Raw genomic sequence first — 19,083 nt, 5'->3', positions numbered from 1 at the left:
TCTATATTCTGCATAGACCTTCATGCATTCATGTGTGGTTTTTAAATGTATGTGAAATCATCTCTCCAGCATAGATTTGTTTTTTCCTGTATAGTCTATATTGTTCAGTGAAGCATAGTGTATAGTATATATCTGGCCTGGTCTTCAGAGCAAGTTATCTTCTTTGATCAGAGAACCAATTGACTGAGATGTAGCCTGTTTTAATCAAGGATACCATTCCTCTATATTCAGTCTAGGGGCAGCTGTGGCTGTTTTGGCAGCTGGGGTTAAATCCAGGAAGTGTTAAATCACAGTGTACTAACATAACAGTTAATCAAACAGTTGAACAAACAATGACCAACATCTAAACACTGCAATCAATTGCTGATTTATGGGGGCCTTTAGGCAAGTTCAGACTAAAAAACTTATCTCTTTAAAATTTATCCCAAAACAAGTTACCTAAACTCACCATGTACTACACATTCTTTTTATCAAAACACTTTTGTAATTTCTCCAAGGGTATAACATCCTTACCTCTCCCTGCATCTCGCCTCTCTGTGCTCATTGCAGCCGTATTGATTCACTCAGCTCCTCTAAAAACTAATGAGCTTTATTTTCATCATACATTGACTATTACAACCTCATTGTGTCATTATAAAAAACCTTTATACACCTACAACTATGGTCCGTATTCAATTTGTAGCGAAAAGCCGGAATTGGCGAAAAAGTATCGCCAATGACGTAATTTCGCCAGGCGGAAAAGTATCGCTATATTTAATTTGAAAGACTTTCCGCCTAGGCAGAAAGTCAACGCAATCTAATAGGTGAAAAAGTTTTGCATATGAATAGCATGCGGAAAAAAGTGCAGAATTGGGGTTTTGGGGTGCAACATTGCGGAAACCCCCATGTAGCCTTCAGACAGTCCCACAAAGGTAAACGGTCTCAAATTTTTTTTAAAAAACACTCAACATCCCAACAAATCACTCATTTTGGGGGCAAAAAAAAATGTTGGGGGACACAGTTAAAAACTAGCGAACTAGACTCTAAGGGGGTCACCAAGTATGCCCCATGTGTTTTTTTCATTGCAGGCGCTTGCGGAAGGAGGATTTTTCATGATTTTTTAAACTTAACTTAAGAAACTTTAAAATATGCTGGCCCTTATTTTCAAGTACCCCAAATTTGCTGGGATAACAAGAGATATGGTAAGAACTTACCTTTGTTATCTCTGTTTCTACGAAGTCCATAGGGTCCACAGGGTTGACCTTGGGGTTATAGCTGGAACAGGATCCATGGGCACCACACAGTTAAGCTTTTAGCTCCCAGGATGCACTTGGGTCCTCCTCTATACCCCGCCCCCGAGCCACAGGCACCTCAGTTAGTAAGCAGCCTAGGCCGGAGGAGAATATGGAACAGAGAGAAGGAAGACTGGAACACACAAGAAACCATACTCACAGCAATAGGAGACGGAAAACCGGTGACCAGCCACACAGCCCATTTGAAGCCAGGTGCGTCAGGGCGAGCGCCCTGTGGACCCTATGGACTTCGTAGAAACAGAGATAACAAAGGTAAGTTCTTACCATATCTCTTGTTTTCTACTTCAGGGTCCATAGGGGGTCCACAGGGTTGACCTTGGGGATGTCCCAAAGCAGTACAACTAAGGGCGGGGACGCTCCTGTGCTGAAAGGAGTACCCGGCGCCCAAAGGATGCATCCTGAGAGGCAAAGGTGTCAAACGCATAGAACCTCAAAAACGTTTGAATTGAAGACCAAGTGGCCGCCCTACACAGCTGAACAGCAGAAGCGCCACGTCTAGCAGCCCAAGAGGGACCCACAGAACGAGTGGAATGAGCCTTAACAGAGGCTGGCACAGGTAAGCCCTCCTGTGCATAAGCCTCACAAATAACGGAACGAAGCCAACGGGCTAACATTTGTTTGTTGGCAGGCCAACCCCTCTTGTGAAAACCAAAGAGGATAAACAAGGAATCAGACTTCCTAACCGAAGCCGTCCGGTCTACATAAATTCTAAGCGCCCGGACCACATCTAAGGAAGTCTCACCAGCTGAAAGATCAGGGGACTGAAAAGCTGGCACAACAAGTTCCTGATTAATATGGAACTTCGAGACCACTTTGGGCAAAAACTCAGGACGAGTGCGGAGCACCGCTCTGTCCTGGTGAAAAATCAGGAAAGGAGGGCGACAGGAAAGCGCCCCCAATTCAGACACCCTCCTGGCCGAAGCAATTGCCAGGAGAAAAACCGTCTTAAATGTCAGCCACTTGAGCTCCACCCCCTCAAGAGACTCAAACGGAGGACCCTGCAGGACCCGTAGCACCACCGCCAAGTCCCAAGGAGCCACAGGAGGCACAAAGGGAGGCTGGATCCTGAGAACACCTTGGAAAAAGGTGTGAACGTCTGGTAGTATTGCAATCCGCCGTTGAAACCACACGGACAAGGCGGACACATGAACCTTCAGAGATGCAAGGCGTAAGCCGAGATCCAATCCTGACTGAAGAAATTCCAAGACCCTAGAAACTCGGAACACCTGAGGATCATAAAGTCTGGACTCACACCACTGAAAGTAAGTGTGCCACACTCTGTGATAAATCCGTGCTGAAGCAGGCTTGCGTGCCCTGAGCATCGTACCAATAACCGAACTGGAGAAGCCCCGAGACCTCAAGACGGCTGTCTCAAGAGCCACGCCGTCAAAGACAGCCGACCCAGATCCGGGTAAAGGCAGGGCCCCTGAGACAACAGGTCCCGACGTTGAGGAAGAAGGTACGGAGCGTCGATGGAGAGGCTCCTGAGATCGGAGTACCAAGGACGTCTGGGCCACGCCGGAGCTACCAGCACGAGCATGCCGCCGTCCTGCTTGAATTTCCGCAGAACCCGAGGATGCAGGGATATCGGAGGAAACAGATACGCCAGGTGAAACGTCCATGTCACCGACAGCGCGTCCACTAGACTTGCACCTGCGTCTCTTGTCTTTGACCCGTAAACGGGCAACTTGTGATTGTGACGGGAGGCCATCAAGTCCAGCTCCGGCAGTCCCCACCTGTCCACGAGTAGCTGAAACACCTCTGGGTGAAGCGACCATTCCCCGGGATGCACGTCGTGACGGCTGAGGAAGTCCGCCTCCCAATTGAGGACTCCGGGGATGAAGACCGCCGAGATCGCTGGAATGTGACCCTCCGCCCAAGACAGGATACGAGACACCTCCGACATCGCTGCCTGACTGCGAGTTCCGCCTTGGTGATTGATATACGCCACCGTGGTGGCGTTGTCGGACTGCACCTGTACCGCCCTTCCGTGAAGAGCGGGGCCGGACGACTGCAGGGCCTTGTATACTGCCCGCAGTTCCAGGATGTTGATGGGGAGAAGTGCTTCTTCCGCTGACCAACGACCCTGAAGCGACAAAGAGCCGGTCACTGCCCCCCAACCCCGGAGACTGGCATCCGTCGTGAGCAGGACCCAGTCCGGGATCCAAAATGGGCGCCCCTCGACCAGATGAGCTGTCTGAAGCCACCAAGCCAAAGATAGCCGAACGTCCGGAGACAACACCAGCACCTGAGAGCGGATCCGGTGAGGTAACCCGTTCCATTCTGATAGAATCAGCCCCTGCAGGGGCCGGGAATGGAACTGGGCAAATTCCACCATGTCGAATGTCGACACCATGGACCCCAGAACTCTCATAGCCGAATGGACCGACAGGCGGCAACGGCTCAGGCAACTGCGTATCCGCAGCTGTAGTGAGGCGACCTTCTCCGGAGTCAGGAAGATCCTTTGCTGACGCGAATCCAGCAGGGCTCCCAAATGAACCATCCGCTGTGATGGAATCAGAGAGGACTTTTTCCAATTTATCAACCACCCGTGTGCTTGCAGGCAAGCGTTTGTCAGGTGGAGATGTTGAAGCAGTACCTCCGGGGAGCTCGCCAGCAACAGGAGGTCGTCCAGGTACGGCAGCAGCCGTACATTCTGGTTCCGAAGATGTGCGGCCATGACCGCCATAATCTTCGTGAACACCCTCGGTGCCGTGGAGAGACCAAAGGGTAGCGCCCGGGACTGATAGTGGTGTTGAAGGATAGCGAACCTCAGATACCGCTGGTGTGAAGATGCTATCGGAACATGGAGGTAGGCGTCCTGGATGTCCAGGGACACCATGTAATCCCCCGGTTCCATCGCCAGAATGATGGAACGTAACGTTTCCATCCTGAACTTGGGAACTCTGAGGAATTTGTTCAGAGACTTCAAGTTGAGGATAGGGCGATGAGAACCATTGGGTTTCTGCACCAGAAACAGAGACGAATAATACCCCGTCCCTCGTTGTGATAGAGGAACGGGAACAATGACCCCTGCTTTCAGCAAGGACTCTATAGCCTCCTGAACCTGTAACGCCTTGGTCTTGTTCTGAGAAGGACTTGTGCAGAAAAACTGGTGGGGTGGTCTGTGCCGAAAAGACAGGGCGTACCCCTGGGAGACCACTTCTCGAACCCAGGCATCCGTGGTGGTATCGTGCCAGCACTGGGCAAATAGAAGAAGTCGGCCTCCCACTCTGAGGTCCCCCAGAGGGAGGCCCGTCCCATCAGGCCGCAGGTTTATCTTCCTGCTTGGAAGAAGGGCGCCGAGCACTCCAGGCTTGCTTCTTGGGTTTAGAGGCCGTCTTACTCGCAGACTGTCTCGGGAAGGACTGACCTTTCGCCTTACCCTGAACCCGAAAGGAACGAAAAGCCGAACTCCGAACCTTAGCAGGCAGTGCCGCCGAAGGGAGGAAGGCCGACTTGGATTTAGCCAGGGTGTCCACTATTTTGTCCAAGTCCGGACCAAATAGTAATTCCCCATTGAAAGGTAAGGCCTCCAGACCTTTCTTTGAATCAGAGTCCGCTCTCCAGGACCGCAACCATAAGGATCGGCGGGCAGACACCGCTGCAGCCGATACCCGCGAGGTCAGCAGACTAGCATCTAAAGAAGCTTCTCCAATGTAAGAAGCGGCGTCCCTCATTTGTCCCAACAACGCCCGCTGGACATCCGGAGCGTCGTCCGGGAAGGTATCTTCCAATGCATTGGCCCACCCCTCAATGGCCTTGGCCACCCAGGAAATGGCCATGGACGGTCGGGCCACCGCCTTCAGCGAGGATATCGACGGTAATGGTAAGGTGGCGCCCCGAGTTAAACGGGTGACATGGGAATCCACCGCTGGTGGAGTTTCCCATTTTTTACAATGTGCCTCAGGGAAGGGGTAATTAGAAGCCAACCGCTTCTGAGGAAGGAATCTCTTACTGGGCGCCTGCCAAGCTACCGCCATATGATCCGTCAACTGATCCGACAGGGGAAACACCGCAGAAGCCACCTTAGTTTTTTTGAAACTAGGAAACTTCGACCTAGGAACCGGTGCCTCATCCTCTATAAGAAGAATAGCTCGCACCGCCCTAACTAGTGCTCGCACATTAATGGACGACTTGGTATCCATTTCCTGGACCGAGGCGTCCGAGTCAGTGTCATCAGGGACCTCCCCATCATCTGAGGAACCCTCTGAGTCCGATACCTGAGCAGCCCGTGTCATGAGTGGGCGTTTAGAAATCCTAGAAGGCATGTCAGTCTGCAACATTGACTGAAAAGCCGAGGAAGCGGCCGCCAAATTTTGCACGGAGTTGGAGAGCACATCCACCCATGGTGGAGGCGTCGCCATAGGGGCCTGAAAAGGTACCACAGGCTGCTGCGGCACAGGGTAAGCCTGTATATACATAGGCAACCCCACATAGGGACCAACTGATTGAGACCCAGGAGGACTCCGCAATAACTGCGGGACACCCGGGGAATGGGGGATGGTCGGCTGGGGCACCGCCCTAGTAGGGAGAGCAGTCGGGACCGACAGACGGTCCGCAATAGACACCAGCACTTGAGAAAACATCGCCCATGGTGGTTCCTGCGCCAGAGAAGGTCTGGATGGGCCAGGAGCCACCTCGCATCGACTACACAGGCCATCCTGTGACAAATCCTCCCTATCTACTCCTGCAGAACAGCGTCCGCAGGAGGCCAACACCGGAGCCACTGAGCGCTCAACCTCCTCGTCTGACATGACAGAATATATTATATATCTGGCACCAGGGTAGAAGTAAAACGCACTCACCGGTGTGCTGAACAACAGCCCACAATATGGCACTGAGTAGCACACAACTGTATGTGACGGACCTCACAAATACGTGATCTATATAAGTGAGGTCAGTAGAAATGCCCCTCCCCCACACACCTGCAGGGCTTGTAGGAGAAGTAAAGGGATAGGTATAAGCTGACAGTAAGCGGAAAATAAGCACAGACAGGCAGCACTAGCAAAAAGTCACATACCATGCAGGAAGATATACTCACTGCACCTTTACACTACAATCAACCTGCCCAGATTCAGTGTCTGGGAGGGCTATAGTGCTGTGTATGCTGTCCTTAATCAGGGGAGAGGTACACAGGGGGACCGGTCCGCGTGCTCCCTGAGATCTGCGCTGCCACTGGGAAAATGGCCGCTGGAGACCTCAGAGGAGGAGTGGCCGAGGAATCTGCAGCTCAGCTACGCCAGACTGCGTGCTGAAAGGCGCGCTGAGCTGAGGGGAGGAGCCGCTAAACAGGGAAGGCTTCCTCCCCTGGCTGGCCATAACCCCAGGGATGCTGGCTTCCCGCTTGCCCCTTTATCCCTGGTGGTCTAGTGGTCCCACGGGTTATGGGGGGGCCCGCCGCCACTGCCAGCAGCCTCCGGTCTGTCCCCCGGACCGGAGGCTAAAGGACTGCATTTAAGGCATTCCGCGCGCCGCCGCTAGCCAGCGACGCGCGGCTTAGCTGAATCCCCGGCGACTCCGGCAGCAGTCCTGGGAGGTAGACAGAGTCCGGCTAGTACGGACTCTGCCCTCCCGCCGCGATCCCCAGATCAGTACTGGCGTCGCGGCGCCAGTCGGGGATCAGAGCGGCAGCGTGGGCGTCTGTACAGACAGCCCTTCGCTGCCGTCTGTAGTAAAAATAGATTAAAAATAAATAAAATTTAACTTAAAATAAAAAGCTTCTGGGGGCTGCTCCTGCAGCCCCCCTGCGCGGTGACCGACTCCGGCCGGGCACCAGCTTACACTGAGGTGCCTGTGGCTCGGGGGCGGGGTATAGAGGAGGACCCAAGTGCATCCTGGGAGCTAAAAGCTTAACTGTGTGGTGCCCATGGATCCTGTTCCAGCTATAACCCCAAGGTCAACCCTGTGGACCCCCTATGGACCCTGAAGTAGAAAAGTTATTTTCTGCAAAAATACCTCCTGAATACTATTCTTCACCACTTGTACAAAAACGCTATTTAGCAGCTATCGAGCCAGTTTAAAAACACCAAATACCTTCAGCAAGCCAAATCGGGGTAACCATAGCTAACCCCAATGTTAGAGCATCTTTTGGGGGGTGTCAGGCTGATTTCTCCAAATCTGACAGTACTTTCCGCTTGTTTCAGTTTCGCCGGATTCCATTTTCACTTTCAAATTGAATATGGGGATACGCGGGCACACGTGCAATACTTTTCCGCATGCAAAACAGGCGAAGTAGGCCTCCAAATCAATAAATGCGCCTTATGGCATCCACACTCGTTCAGATGTAAAATAATAAGTTGCGATCATCTCTTTACAACAAATACTTTCACCAATGTCTACATTTACCTGACACTGCTGGTTCACACTTTACCAAAACTCTTTAAATAGCCCTTGATGAAGTGGCTCCAGCTACCCATCAAACTTCACGTAAACTGAAATAACAACCATGGCTTTCCACAGACACCTACAATAACTGTCACGTAAAGTAGAAGGTCAGTGGCATTAATTTTAATCCAAATTACTTCCACACATATTGAAAAATAGGAATCCACCCATCTGTCATCCTAACCATCTGTCCCATGCTCATTGTCTACCCCATCTGTGTCACCCGTCTGTCTGCCCCTCCCCTTTAGAATGTAAGCTCTCACGAGAAAGGGCCCTCTTCCCTCATGTATTATTCCTTCCTTTACTTATATTGTTATCTACTCTATACTCCAATGTTTATATACCATGTACTTGTCCTGAAATGTCTTGTACTGTATGTCACTGTTTTCTTGTTCTGTTCAACTGTTTATGCACTTTGTAAGGTGCTGAGGAACCCTTGTGGTGCCATATAAAAGGATAATAATAATAAAGCCATTAAAGTACCAACACATCTTTTCTCAGGATAATGAGATTACAATACACAGAGTTATCAGTGCTGGATCACAATAGTTGTTTAGAGACTAGCTGGCCCTCCGAAATCACCGGACCACTCACCGGTGTTTTGCGGCGACGGTAGTTGGAGCAGCAGCACATTAGGACGCCTACGATGCCAAAAAAACCCAAACAAACAAACTAAGAAATAATAATAAAAATAAAAAACTTGGGGCTGCCTAATGCAGTCCCCGTCTAAAGGTGCAACCGGCCCCTGCCAGCCGCAAACTCAAACTGATCTGCTTTTGACTGGGGGGCGGGGTATAAGTGGAGGAGGCCCAGCGCATCCTGGAGGCTGCAGCTTTGACTGTTTGGTGCCCAGTTAGCTGCAACCACCTACACCCCATGGTTGTCACGGTGGATCCCTAATGACCTAGAAGAAAAAATATTGATTGCTGATATGTGCCATTTGTATCTGTAAAATGTGAGGGATTTAGCCATTTTATGTAAAACAAATGGTAAAAAGCAGGATATTGTGCAAGATCTTCACTTTTTTTTTTTCTATGCCCTTTGCATTTAACATACAGGTCTTATGTGAAGGACTGGAAGAATTTGAACAGAATATCATTTCTTTCAATCTAAGACAAAAACGTATACATCCATGATGTGGGTGCAGCCGCATAACATCTGGATGATGATTTGTTAGTCTCCAATTTTCCCATTTACAGGTGGAATTTGGGACAACTTCTTTTCTTTAGGTGTTCTGGTACTCCCTGATGGTTACCATACTTACAGAATGTGCCAGGAATGGAACATACACCATATTTTCTGTCCACATTTTTCCTCTTTCCTCATATTGCTGATTATATTAGAGTATGGTGGATTCAAACTCTTCCTGCTTAAATGAGACTTGCCAAGTGTGATCTATGAGCATTTGCACTCGCATTAGACCTGTATTTGAGCTGCATTCAGCAGCGTCTATCTTCAGTCGCCAATCCGCAAGTTTATACAATGATGCCACAAAGTCATTCCCTTGTGTACATCTGTGCAGCCGAATGTGCAAGGACTAAGGCTCCCATAATACTGACTGGTGTGTCCATATATGCCACCATCGAACCTTGTACCAGACCTATGGCAGGTGAGGTTTATGAGTGTGACCACAGTCTCTTATGCTTGCGGCTATGAGTCTATGAATGCAGCCACTTGCATTGACACACCCACAACACACCATTTTTGCATGCACTAGTAGTCACCTCCCAGGAATGCCACCGCTTTTCCACTACATTTCTGATACCATCTGTCCTGATCGCAACAGAACCTATGTGCATACACTGTATAAAGCATGCACCTTTTAGAATCATTTGTGCATGCACAGTTGCAAACAATCGCTCAACTACCTGAACATCAGCATTGCGTGCAACCTATTGTATTTGACTTTAGATACAGTACGTGAAGTGGCAGTACATAAGAGCGCTAGAACCAATTTGATATAACTTTTCTGTGTATGGCAAGGTCTGATAAAAATAGAGGAGCCCATTATCCTTTTCGCAGATCTATTCAGAATAGTCATCATTGTATATTGTACTGTTGCAAGTAAAGAGAGATAAAGGTCTTACCTTGTGCTAAAAGAAGTGCCACTATTTCCTCATGTCCTTCTCGGGCTGCTTCCATCAGAGGTGTATAACCTTCATCATTTACCTCTTCTAGATTAGCACCTCTTTCAATGAGAAGGGCTGCAAGTTCTACATGTCCACCGCATGCAGCTAATGTCAGAGGGGATTCAAAAGAGTCCGCAGGCATGTTCACCTGAGCACCACTATCAAGTAGTAACCGTGCTACCGCAACATGTCCGTCCTATGAATAGTATGCATCATAGTTATTTATCAACATCTAAATGGAAAATTTATTTTTTACATTAAGCCAATCAGGTTTTAGTATCTGAAATGTTTGCATGAACAATATTTTAGAATGGGGTTCTAATCTATGAAAATATACAATTTTATATAAAAGTCCCACATATGTTTTTTTCAGTAATGGAAGTTTGCTTTTAGCAGGTATTTTTTATCAAATATGGCATCTCAGCATAATGAAAGGACAAATCACAAATGCTTACGTTGGTTTTTACAATATAAATATATATTCCGCGCTATAGGTTAAGCAGCTCAGTTATAAATTGAGATTAAATTTGTAAGGGTAAAACGAGCACTAGTGAAAGTGTAAAATATATAAATAGCTAAGTGTGTGTACGTTATGTTCCACTATGCATGAAAATTAAACAAAAAGATACAATTAGAGGCATGCGCATTTAAAAATGCACAAGAAAAATTAAACATATGTTTATAGCCCTTTTAAAAAAGGGGGTAAGTGGAGAGTCCCTTTTCTATGGGTGCAGCCATCACAGTCTATGAACTGGAGCACAAGTAATGGAAGGAAGAATTCCAAAGACAAAGTGAAGAACTCAAACAAAAATTTATAGAGAAAGGATATAAAGAAAAGGATTTACACGAAGAAGGCATACAAAAGATGAATCTAGACAGAATAGTCATTATAAAATATAAACAAAGAACTAAAGAAAATTCAGAACTAGCAATGATAACACGCTACAACAGCAACTACAAACAGATAGAAGAAATGTACCAGAGACATTGGCACATACTCCATCGAGATGAAGATTTGAAAACAATTATAGGGAAGAAACCAAAGATCATATACACCAAAGCAAGAAATCTAAGACAGGAATTAATAAAGAGCTTTATACCACTAGAACAGTGGTTCTCAAACTCAGTCCTCAGGACCCCACACAGGTCAAGTTTTCCAGGTCACCCAGCAGGTGCACAGGTGAATTCATTACTCACTGACACATTTTAAAAGATCCACAGGTGGAGCTAATTATTCAGATTGTGATTCTGTGAGGAAACCTGGAAAACATGCACTGTTTGGGGTCCTGTGCATTAGAAGTTAAAAAAAAATATATATATATATCAGTAAATAAAAGTTTTTTCCATTGTCTCAAATGTAAGGGATGTAAAAACTATAGCCAAAACTCAAAGAAAATAGACCAATTCCAATCAAATCAAAACGTGACTAAATTTAAAATCAAAGAACAGATAACATGTGAAACAGAAGGAGTAGTTTACTTAATAGAATGCTCCTGTGGATGTAGGACAAACAAAAAGGAAGATAAAAATCAGAATATCTGAAAACACAAAAAGAATCCGGATGGCTTGAAATTTATAGGAATCCAAAAAGGTGACCCCTCACTGGAGAGGAGGAGACATAACGAAATCTTAAAAAAAAATTAAAAAAAAAGTGAAACAAAATGGACACATACTCTAGGAACTTTAACCCCTAAAGGGCTAAATTTTTACATTGAATTGAAAGTATTTTTAGCTTATTCTCTACACACCTCGTTTTTTCATGACTTATCAGTATCCTTGCCATTTCTATATCTTCTATTTTTATATATTACAAGAGATATGGTAAGAACTTACCTTTGTTATCTCTGTTTCTACGAAGTCCATAGGGTCCACAGGGTTGACCTTGGGGTATAGCTGGATCTGGATCCACAAGCACCACGCAGTTAAAGCTTTCACTGCTCCCAGGATGCACTTGGGACCGTCCTGCTGTATACCCCGCCCCCGAGCCACAGGCACCTCAGTTGGTAAGCAGCCAAGGCCGGAGGAGACTAAACAGAGAGAAGGAAGACTGGAACACACAAGAAACCATACTCACAGAAATGGGAGACGGAAAAAACGGCTACCAGCCACACAGCCCATTTGAAGCCAGGTGCGTCAGGGCGGGCGCCCTGTGGACCCTATGGACTTCGTAGAAACAGAGATAACAAATGTAAGTTCTTACCATATCTCTTGTTTTCTACTTCAGGGTCCAAGGGGGTCCACAGGGTTGACCTTGGGGATGTCCCAAAGCAATTCAAATAAGGGCGGGGACGCTCCTGTGCAGAAAGGAGAATCCTGTGCCCAAAGGATGCATCCTGAGAGGCAAAGGTGTTAAACGCATAAAACCTCAAAAACGTCTGAATTGAAGACCAAGTGGCTGCCTTGCACAGCTGAACAGCGGAGGCACCACGTCTAGCAGCCCAAGAAGGACCCACAGACCGAGTGGAATTAGCCTCAACAATGGCGGGGACAGGTAAACCTTCCTGTATATAAGCCTCACGAATAACAGAAAAAAGCCAACGGGCAACAGTTTGGTTTTCACAGGAGGGATTGGCCTGCCAACAAACTAAGAGGACAAACAAAGAATCGGACTTTCTAACAGAAGCAGTCCGGTCCACATAAATTCTGAGAGCACGAACAACGTCCAACGAAGCCTCCCGGGCAGTAAGATCAGGAGATTGAAAAGCTGGCACCACAAGTTCCTGATTGAGGCAAAAACTCAGGACGAGTACGAAGCACCGCTCTGTCCTGGTGAAAAATTAAGAAGGGGGGACTAAAGGAAAGCACCCCCAACTCAGATACCCTCCTGGCTGAAGCAATAGCCAGGAGAAAAACAAACAGTCTTAAGTGTTAACCACTTGAGGTCAACCGACTCAAGAGGCTCAAAAGGAAACTCACCATTAAAAGGCAATGCCTCCAGACCCTTTTTAGAGTACGCATCTGCTCGCCAAGACCTCAGCCACAAGGACCGACGAGCAGACACAGCTGCAGCCGAAACCCTAGAGGTCAGCAGACTAGCATCCAACGAAGCTTCCCCGACATAGGAAGTGGCATCCCTCATTTGTCCAATTAACGCTCTCTGGATCTCCGGAGCATCCTCTGGAAAAGTATCCTCCAAAGCGTTAGCCCAGCTCTCAATGGCCTTAGCCACCCATGAGATGGCCATGGACGGACGTGCCACCACCCCCGAAAGGGAGTAAATGGATTTCAAACAGATCACGACCTTCCTGTCTGTGGGATCCTTCAAAGAGGAAATAGACGGCAATGGGAGCGTAGCGCTCTTAATCAAGCGGGTGACGTGGGAATCCACAGCCGGTGGAGTTTCCCACTTCTTGCAATGCGCTTCAGGAAAAGGATAATTAGATGCCAACCTCTTTTGTGGCTTGAATCCCTTACTGGGCAACTGCCAGGCCCCCACCATATGATCTGTCAACTGGTCAGACAAGGGAAAGACACTCAACGTAACCTTAGCATTTTTAAAGTTAGGGTACTTAGACTTCGGGGCTGGAGCATCATCCTCAATATGAAGGATAGCGCGCACCGCCCTAACCAATGCCGGCACATTAATGGAGGACTTAGCCTCCATCTCCTTGGTCATGGCATCTGAGTCAGTGTCCTCATGAACTTCTCCATCATCTGAAGACACATCCGAGTCTGACAGCTGCGCTGTTAAAGAACTCACAACGTGACGCTTGGGTGCATTAGGGGGCAAATCACTCTGCAACATAGACTGAAAAGCAGAGGATGAGGCCGCCAGACTCTGCATAGAGCTGGAGAGTACCTCCACCCATGGTGGAGGAGCTGCTTGAGGATTACCCTGAAAAGGCACCACCGACTGCTGAGTCAGGGGGGGACTGGACATACACGGGCAACCCCGCATAAGGACCCACAGTCTGAGACCCAGGGGGAGTCTGCAATAAATGTGGAATACCCGGGGAATGGGGGATGTTAGGCTGGGGCAACGCCCTAACAGGCACTGCAGCCGGCACCGCTAAACGGTCCGCAATAGACGCCAGCACCTGGGAAAACATCGCCCAAGGAGGATCCTGCGATATAGGGGGTATAGAGGGGCCAGGTACCAGATGGCACCGCCCGCACAGACCATCCTGAGATAAATCCTCCCCATCAACTCCAGCAGAACAGCGTCTGCAGGAAAACAACACAGGAGCCCCGGAGTGCTCAGTCTCCTCGTCAGACATGGTACAGTAAATACTCAATGAATACGTATCACCAGAGGAATTACGGTGAAAAAAAACACCCCCGCACTCACAGCATGCAACACAAACAGCCCAGATATGGAACTCTGCAGCACACAACTGTATGTGACTGACCTCGCAAATACTTGATTTATACAAGCGAGGTCCACAGAAAAAAGCCCTTCCGCCACACACCTGTCGGGCCGTATGGAAAAGGAAAGGGATAGGTACAAGCTGACAGTAAGTTAAAAAGAAGTCACAGACAGCAGCACTAGCAATAGTCACATACAATGCAGTAAGGATTTGACTCACCGCACCTTCCACTACAATCAACCTTCCAGATTCAGTGTCTGGGAGGGCTATAGCGCTGCATACACTGTCCCTTAGCAGAGGAGAGGTATACAGGGGGACCCGTCCACGCACCGCCTGGGAGTCTGCGTTACAGCCTAGAAGATGGCCGCCGGAGAGCTCTGAGGAGTGGCCGCACGAGGAACAGCTCAGCGACGCCAGCACACGTGGGAGAAGGCGCGCTGAGCTGAGGAGCCGCTGAGCTGAAGGAAGGCTGCCTCCCCTGGCTAGTGATTAAACCCAGGGACACTGGTTCCCATCCAGCCATTACTCCCTGGTGGTCCAGCGGACGCGCGGGGTATGCCTGAAGAGGGGGAGCCCGCTGCCGCAACTAGCGCCGCCGGTCTGTCCCCAGAGACCGGCGGCTAGAGACTGCATGAATCCCCGCGAGCAACGCCGATAGCGCTGCACGCAGCTTACCTTAATCCCCGTAAGCCCGGCAGCAGTCAGTGGGAGGTCCCGGAGCCACGCTAGTACTGACTCCGGGGTCCCGCTGCGATTCCCAGATCAGTACTGGCGTCGCAGCGCCAGCAGGGTTGTTGGAGCGGCAGTGTGGACGTCCAGATGGACAGTCTGATGCTGCCGCTCTGAAGAGTAAAAAAATAAAAATTAAAAATAAAATCTTCTATCTTCAGAAATAAAGCTTAGGGGCTGCTAAAAACAGCCCCACTGCAACAGGGTGATCCGACTGAGGTGCCTGTGGCTCGGGGTATAGAGGAGGACGGACCCAAGTGCATCCTGGGAGCAGTGAAAGCTTTAACTGCGTGGTGCCCGTGGATCAAGATCCAGCTATACCCCAAGGTCAACCTGTGGACCCCCTATGGACCCTGAAGTAGAAATTTTAAATACTTCTTAGCATCTACAAATATACATTAGATAAATACATGTATTGTTCTTCGATACAAAATTATATGATATACTTTTGACAACTTGACAATTTTAGCATCTATTTTTACCATATTTTTTTATACATTTTAGATTTTTCGCTCTTCGTTTACCCAGTTATTTTCATATTTTTATTAATATAACAAACCAGAGAACAGAGTTTTTTCAATCCCAATAGACTGATGGCTGCACCCATAGAAACGGGGCTCTCCACTATAAACATGTTTAATTTTTCTTGTGCATTAGTAAATGCACATGCCTCTAATTTTTAGCTTTTGTTTTAATTTTCATGCATAGTGGCACATAAACAAACTTCTAGATATTTATTTTACACTTTCACTAGCGCTCGTTTTACCCTTTCAAATGGTTGTTACAAAAGACAAATTTGAGTTTTTCCCGTATATCCTATAGCAGCCTTTTCTTTATAATTCTATGATAATCTTGTGAATCATATTTTAGTTTTGTAGATATTTTACTTACCTGATGGGGCTGGGCCCCCTTATAGAACACATGGAGGAGGAAATGTTTTATCTTGTCAATGTGGTACAGCTCATGAGTAAGATATTTAGGTACTAACTGTGGTATTGGTACTACTTGGGTATAAACTCAAGTGTGGAGGTGCTGAGGACTCTTGCAATAGCGGTGGTTAGGATTTAATGTGCTCTGAAAGGCAAGCTGCTTCCTGGAGCAGAATTTGCCTTAGAAGGGACACTAAATCCAAGGGACACTGAAAGCAGTCTAGGCAGGATATCTAAAGATAAATCCTCTTATACAGACTCTGTGGCTCTGTATAGCGCTGCTGGTCACGTGGGCAACTCTCGTGGCCGAAAGGTGGGTGGGTATCCTGTGGACCCTATGGACCTCAAAGAAAAAGGAGGTCTACCATAACTAATTTTCTTCATAGGGATCCACAGTGATACCATGAAGATGTCCTAAAGCATGTACCCTAGGGTGGGGGATGGTCCCGAGCAGAAAGGAGAACTCGTTGCTCAAAAGGAAGTATCCTGAGAGGCAAAAGTATCAAAGGCATAGAACCTAAGAAGACCATGTGGCTGCCTTGCACAATTATTCAGCAGAGGCACCACGAGTAAATGCTCACGATGGCCCTACAGGCAAAGACAAATGTGTTGTCACCGTGTTTGGGACAGGGAGAACAGCCTGTGTGTACACCTGAGAGAAAGTCATACGTAACCATCGAGCCAGAGTCCGCTTGTTAGCTGGCCATCCTCGTTTGTGAAAACCATATACAGGTCGAGTCTCCGATATCCAAAATGCTTGGGACCATGGGTGTTTTGGATAACTGAATATTCTGTATTTTGGAATATTTACATATCATAATGAAATATCTTGGGAATGGGGCACAAATATACACACAGGTTGCATTTATGTGTTATATACACCTTATACACACAGCCTGCAGGTAATTTTATACAATATTTTCAATAATTTTTATGGCTCAAACAAAGTTTGTGTACATACATGAAATTCATCTATGTTTCATATACACCCTATACACAAAGCCTGAAGGTAATTTTATACAATATTTTAAATTTGTGCCTTAGACAAAGTTTGTGTATATTGAACCATCAAAAAAACAAAAAGGTTTCATTTTCTCAGTCAAGCCAAAAAAAAAAATCCGTATTTCGGAATATTTGGAAATGAGAGACTCAACCTGTAATAAAAAAAGAGCATCTGATTTTCTAACAGTTTGTACGCTCCACATATATACGGAGAGCACGAACTACATCAAGGGAGGCTTCACTTACAGAAAAGCTGGAACTACAATTTCTTCATTTACGTGAAAACGGGACACTACCTTAGGAAGGCAAGCCTCCCTAGTTCGAAGAACAGCTCTATCCTGGTGAAAAATAAAAAATGGTGAGCGACAAGAGAGCGCTGCCAAGCGCAGAGAAAGTGTTTTCGGTGTAAACCATTTCAAGTCTACAGAATCCAGAGGTTTAAATCGGAGAGCTGCAGCCCCTTAAGAACCAAAAGAAAAATCCCACGTTGCTACCGGTGGGACAAACGGAGGCTGAACTCGCAGAACGCCCTAAAAAAAAAGAAAAGAAATTCTAACATCTGGTAAAGAAGCAATCTCTCTCTCAAACCAGCACTCTCAAAGTGGCCAGGTGGATACAAAGGTCTAATCCAGCCTGGAAATAATCCAGTACCCTGGAAACCCTAAACATCTTGTTCCTGTGGGAACACCATTGACCAAAGGAATGCCAAACTCTATAATAGATGCGTGTAGAGGAAGGCTTTCATTCCCCAAGCATCGTTTGAATTACAGAACTGGAGAAATCTTTTGCTCTAAAGATGGAGGATTCAAGAGCCACGCCGTCAAAGCCAGACGAGAATTCCGGATACCGGCAGGGAACTTGCATTACCAGTTCCTGATACAGAAAGAGAGGATACGGACTGTTTACGGACAGATTCTGTATGTCAGTGAACCAATGACGTCTGGGCCAAGCCGGAGCCACTAGTATTATTGTTCTGCCTTCCTGCTTGAATTTCCTGAGAATTCTTGGGAGGAGGGAAATTGTAGGAGAGAGATAGTTTGACGTCCCATTTTACTGCCAGGGCGTCCACGAAGAATGCTGATGGGTCTTTGGTCCTGGACCCATACCTGGGGACTTTGTGGTTGTGTAACGTGATGCCATGAGATCTATTTCTGGTAAACCCCATTTATTTACCAGGAGCTAAAACCCTCTTGGATGGAGAGACCACTCTCTGGCGTGTATGTCCTGGCAACTTAGAAAGTCTGCTTCCCAATTGAGTACTCCAGTGATTAATATTGCCGGGATGGCCGGAAGATGACTCTCCGTCCAAATCAGAACTTTTATCACTTCTATCATGGCTGCACAACTTCTTGTGCCAGGCCACTGTAGTCACATCCGCCAAAACTGGCCCACATCCGTGAAGACTGGCATCCGTGGTGAGAAGCGCCACTTTGGAATCAAGAATGGGTGCCCTTTGTTCAGATGATCCTTTTTCAGCCACCACAAGAGGGAGTGACGAACCTGTTAAGTGAGAAGGATCCTCTGGGACCTTATCAGATGATACGGTCTGTTCCACCTGTAGAGAATCAAATTTTTGCAGAGGCCTAGAATGGAACTGGGCATACCCCACCATGTCGAAGGTTACCATTGATCCCAGTACCTGCATCGCTAATAGAATGGATACCCTTTGCTTGCCGTTTATTGCTTGCGTATTCGCAATCTTGTCCTCTGACAGAAACACCCTTTGTGCCCGAGAATCTAGAAGAGCTCCCAGATGTACCATCTAATGTGTTGGACAAAGCGATAACTTCTTCCAATTAATGATCTAGCCGTGTTATTGTTGGCAGGCTATTGTCAATTGAAGATGGTTTTGTAAAACAACCGGGGACAGCACCAATGACAGAAGGCCATCCAGGTATGGTAATATTGTGACTCCCTGACACCTGAGATAGGCTGTCATGACTGCCATAATTTTGGTAAATACCCCGGGAGCTGTAGATAGGCCAAAGGGAAGAGCCTGAAATTGGTAATGTTGCTGAATGACAGCAGACCGTAAAAATTGTTGGTGGGATGGCGTAACAGGAACATGCAGATACGCATCCTGAATGTCCAGGGAAACCATATAATCACCAGACTCCATTGCCAAAATAATTGATCGGAGAGTTTCCATACGAAACTTGGGTACATGGCTTAACCGGTTGAGGGTTTTTAGATTTAGAACGATGAGTCCTATTTGGTTTCTGAACCAAGAATAGATTGGAATTATAAGCCCTTCCTTTTTGCGCCACAGGAACTGGGAATGAATACTCTCGCCTGCAGCAGGCAGTGA

General features: G+C 47.3%; 1 protein-coding gene across 2 annotated transcripts in view; it reads right to left on the bottom strand.

Annotated features, from left to right (window-relative positions):
• Positions 1-19,083, bottom strand: part of ANKHD1 (ankyrin repeat and KH domain containing 1) — a 396,742-nt gene that overhangs the window by 234,618 nt on the left and 143,041 nt on the right. For both annotated transcript variants that reach the window (XM_088451243.1, XM_088451245.1), the window contains exon 8: positions 9,767-10,004. In XM_088451243.1, the coding sequence (XP_088307369.1) occupies positions 9,767-10,004 (238 nt within the window). The remainder of the gene's footprint in view (positions 1-9,766; positions 10,005-19,083) is intronic.

This window comes from Taudactylus pleione, unplaced genomic scaffold (assembly GCF_031769625.1).
Source record: "Taudactylus pleione unplaced genomic scaffold, aTauple2 ptg000025l, whole genome shotgun sequence".
Lineage (NCBI taxonomy): Eukaryota > Metazoa > Chordata > Amphibia > Anura > Myobatrachidae > Taudactylus > Taudactylus pleione.
The sequence above is the reverse complement of the archived record's forward strand: the minus strand, read 5'-3'. Positions and strand labels throughout refer to the sequence as shown.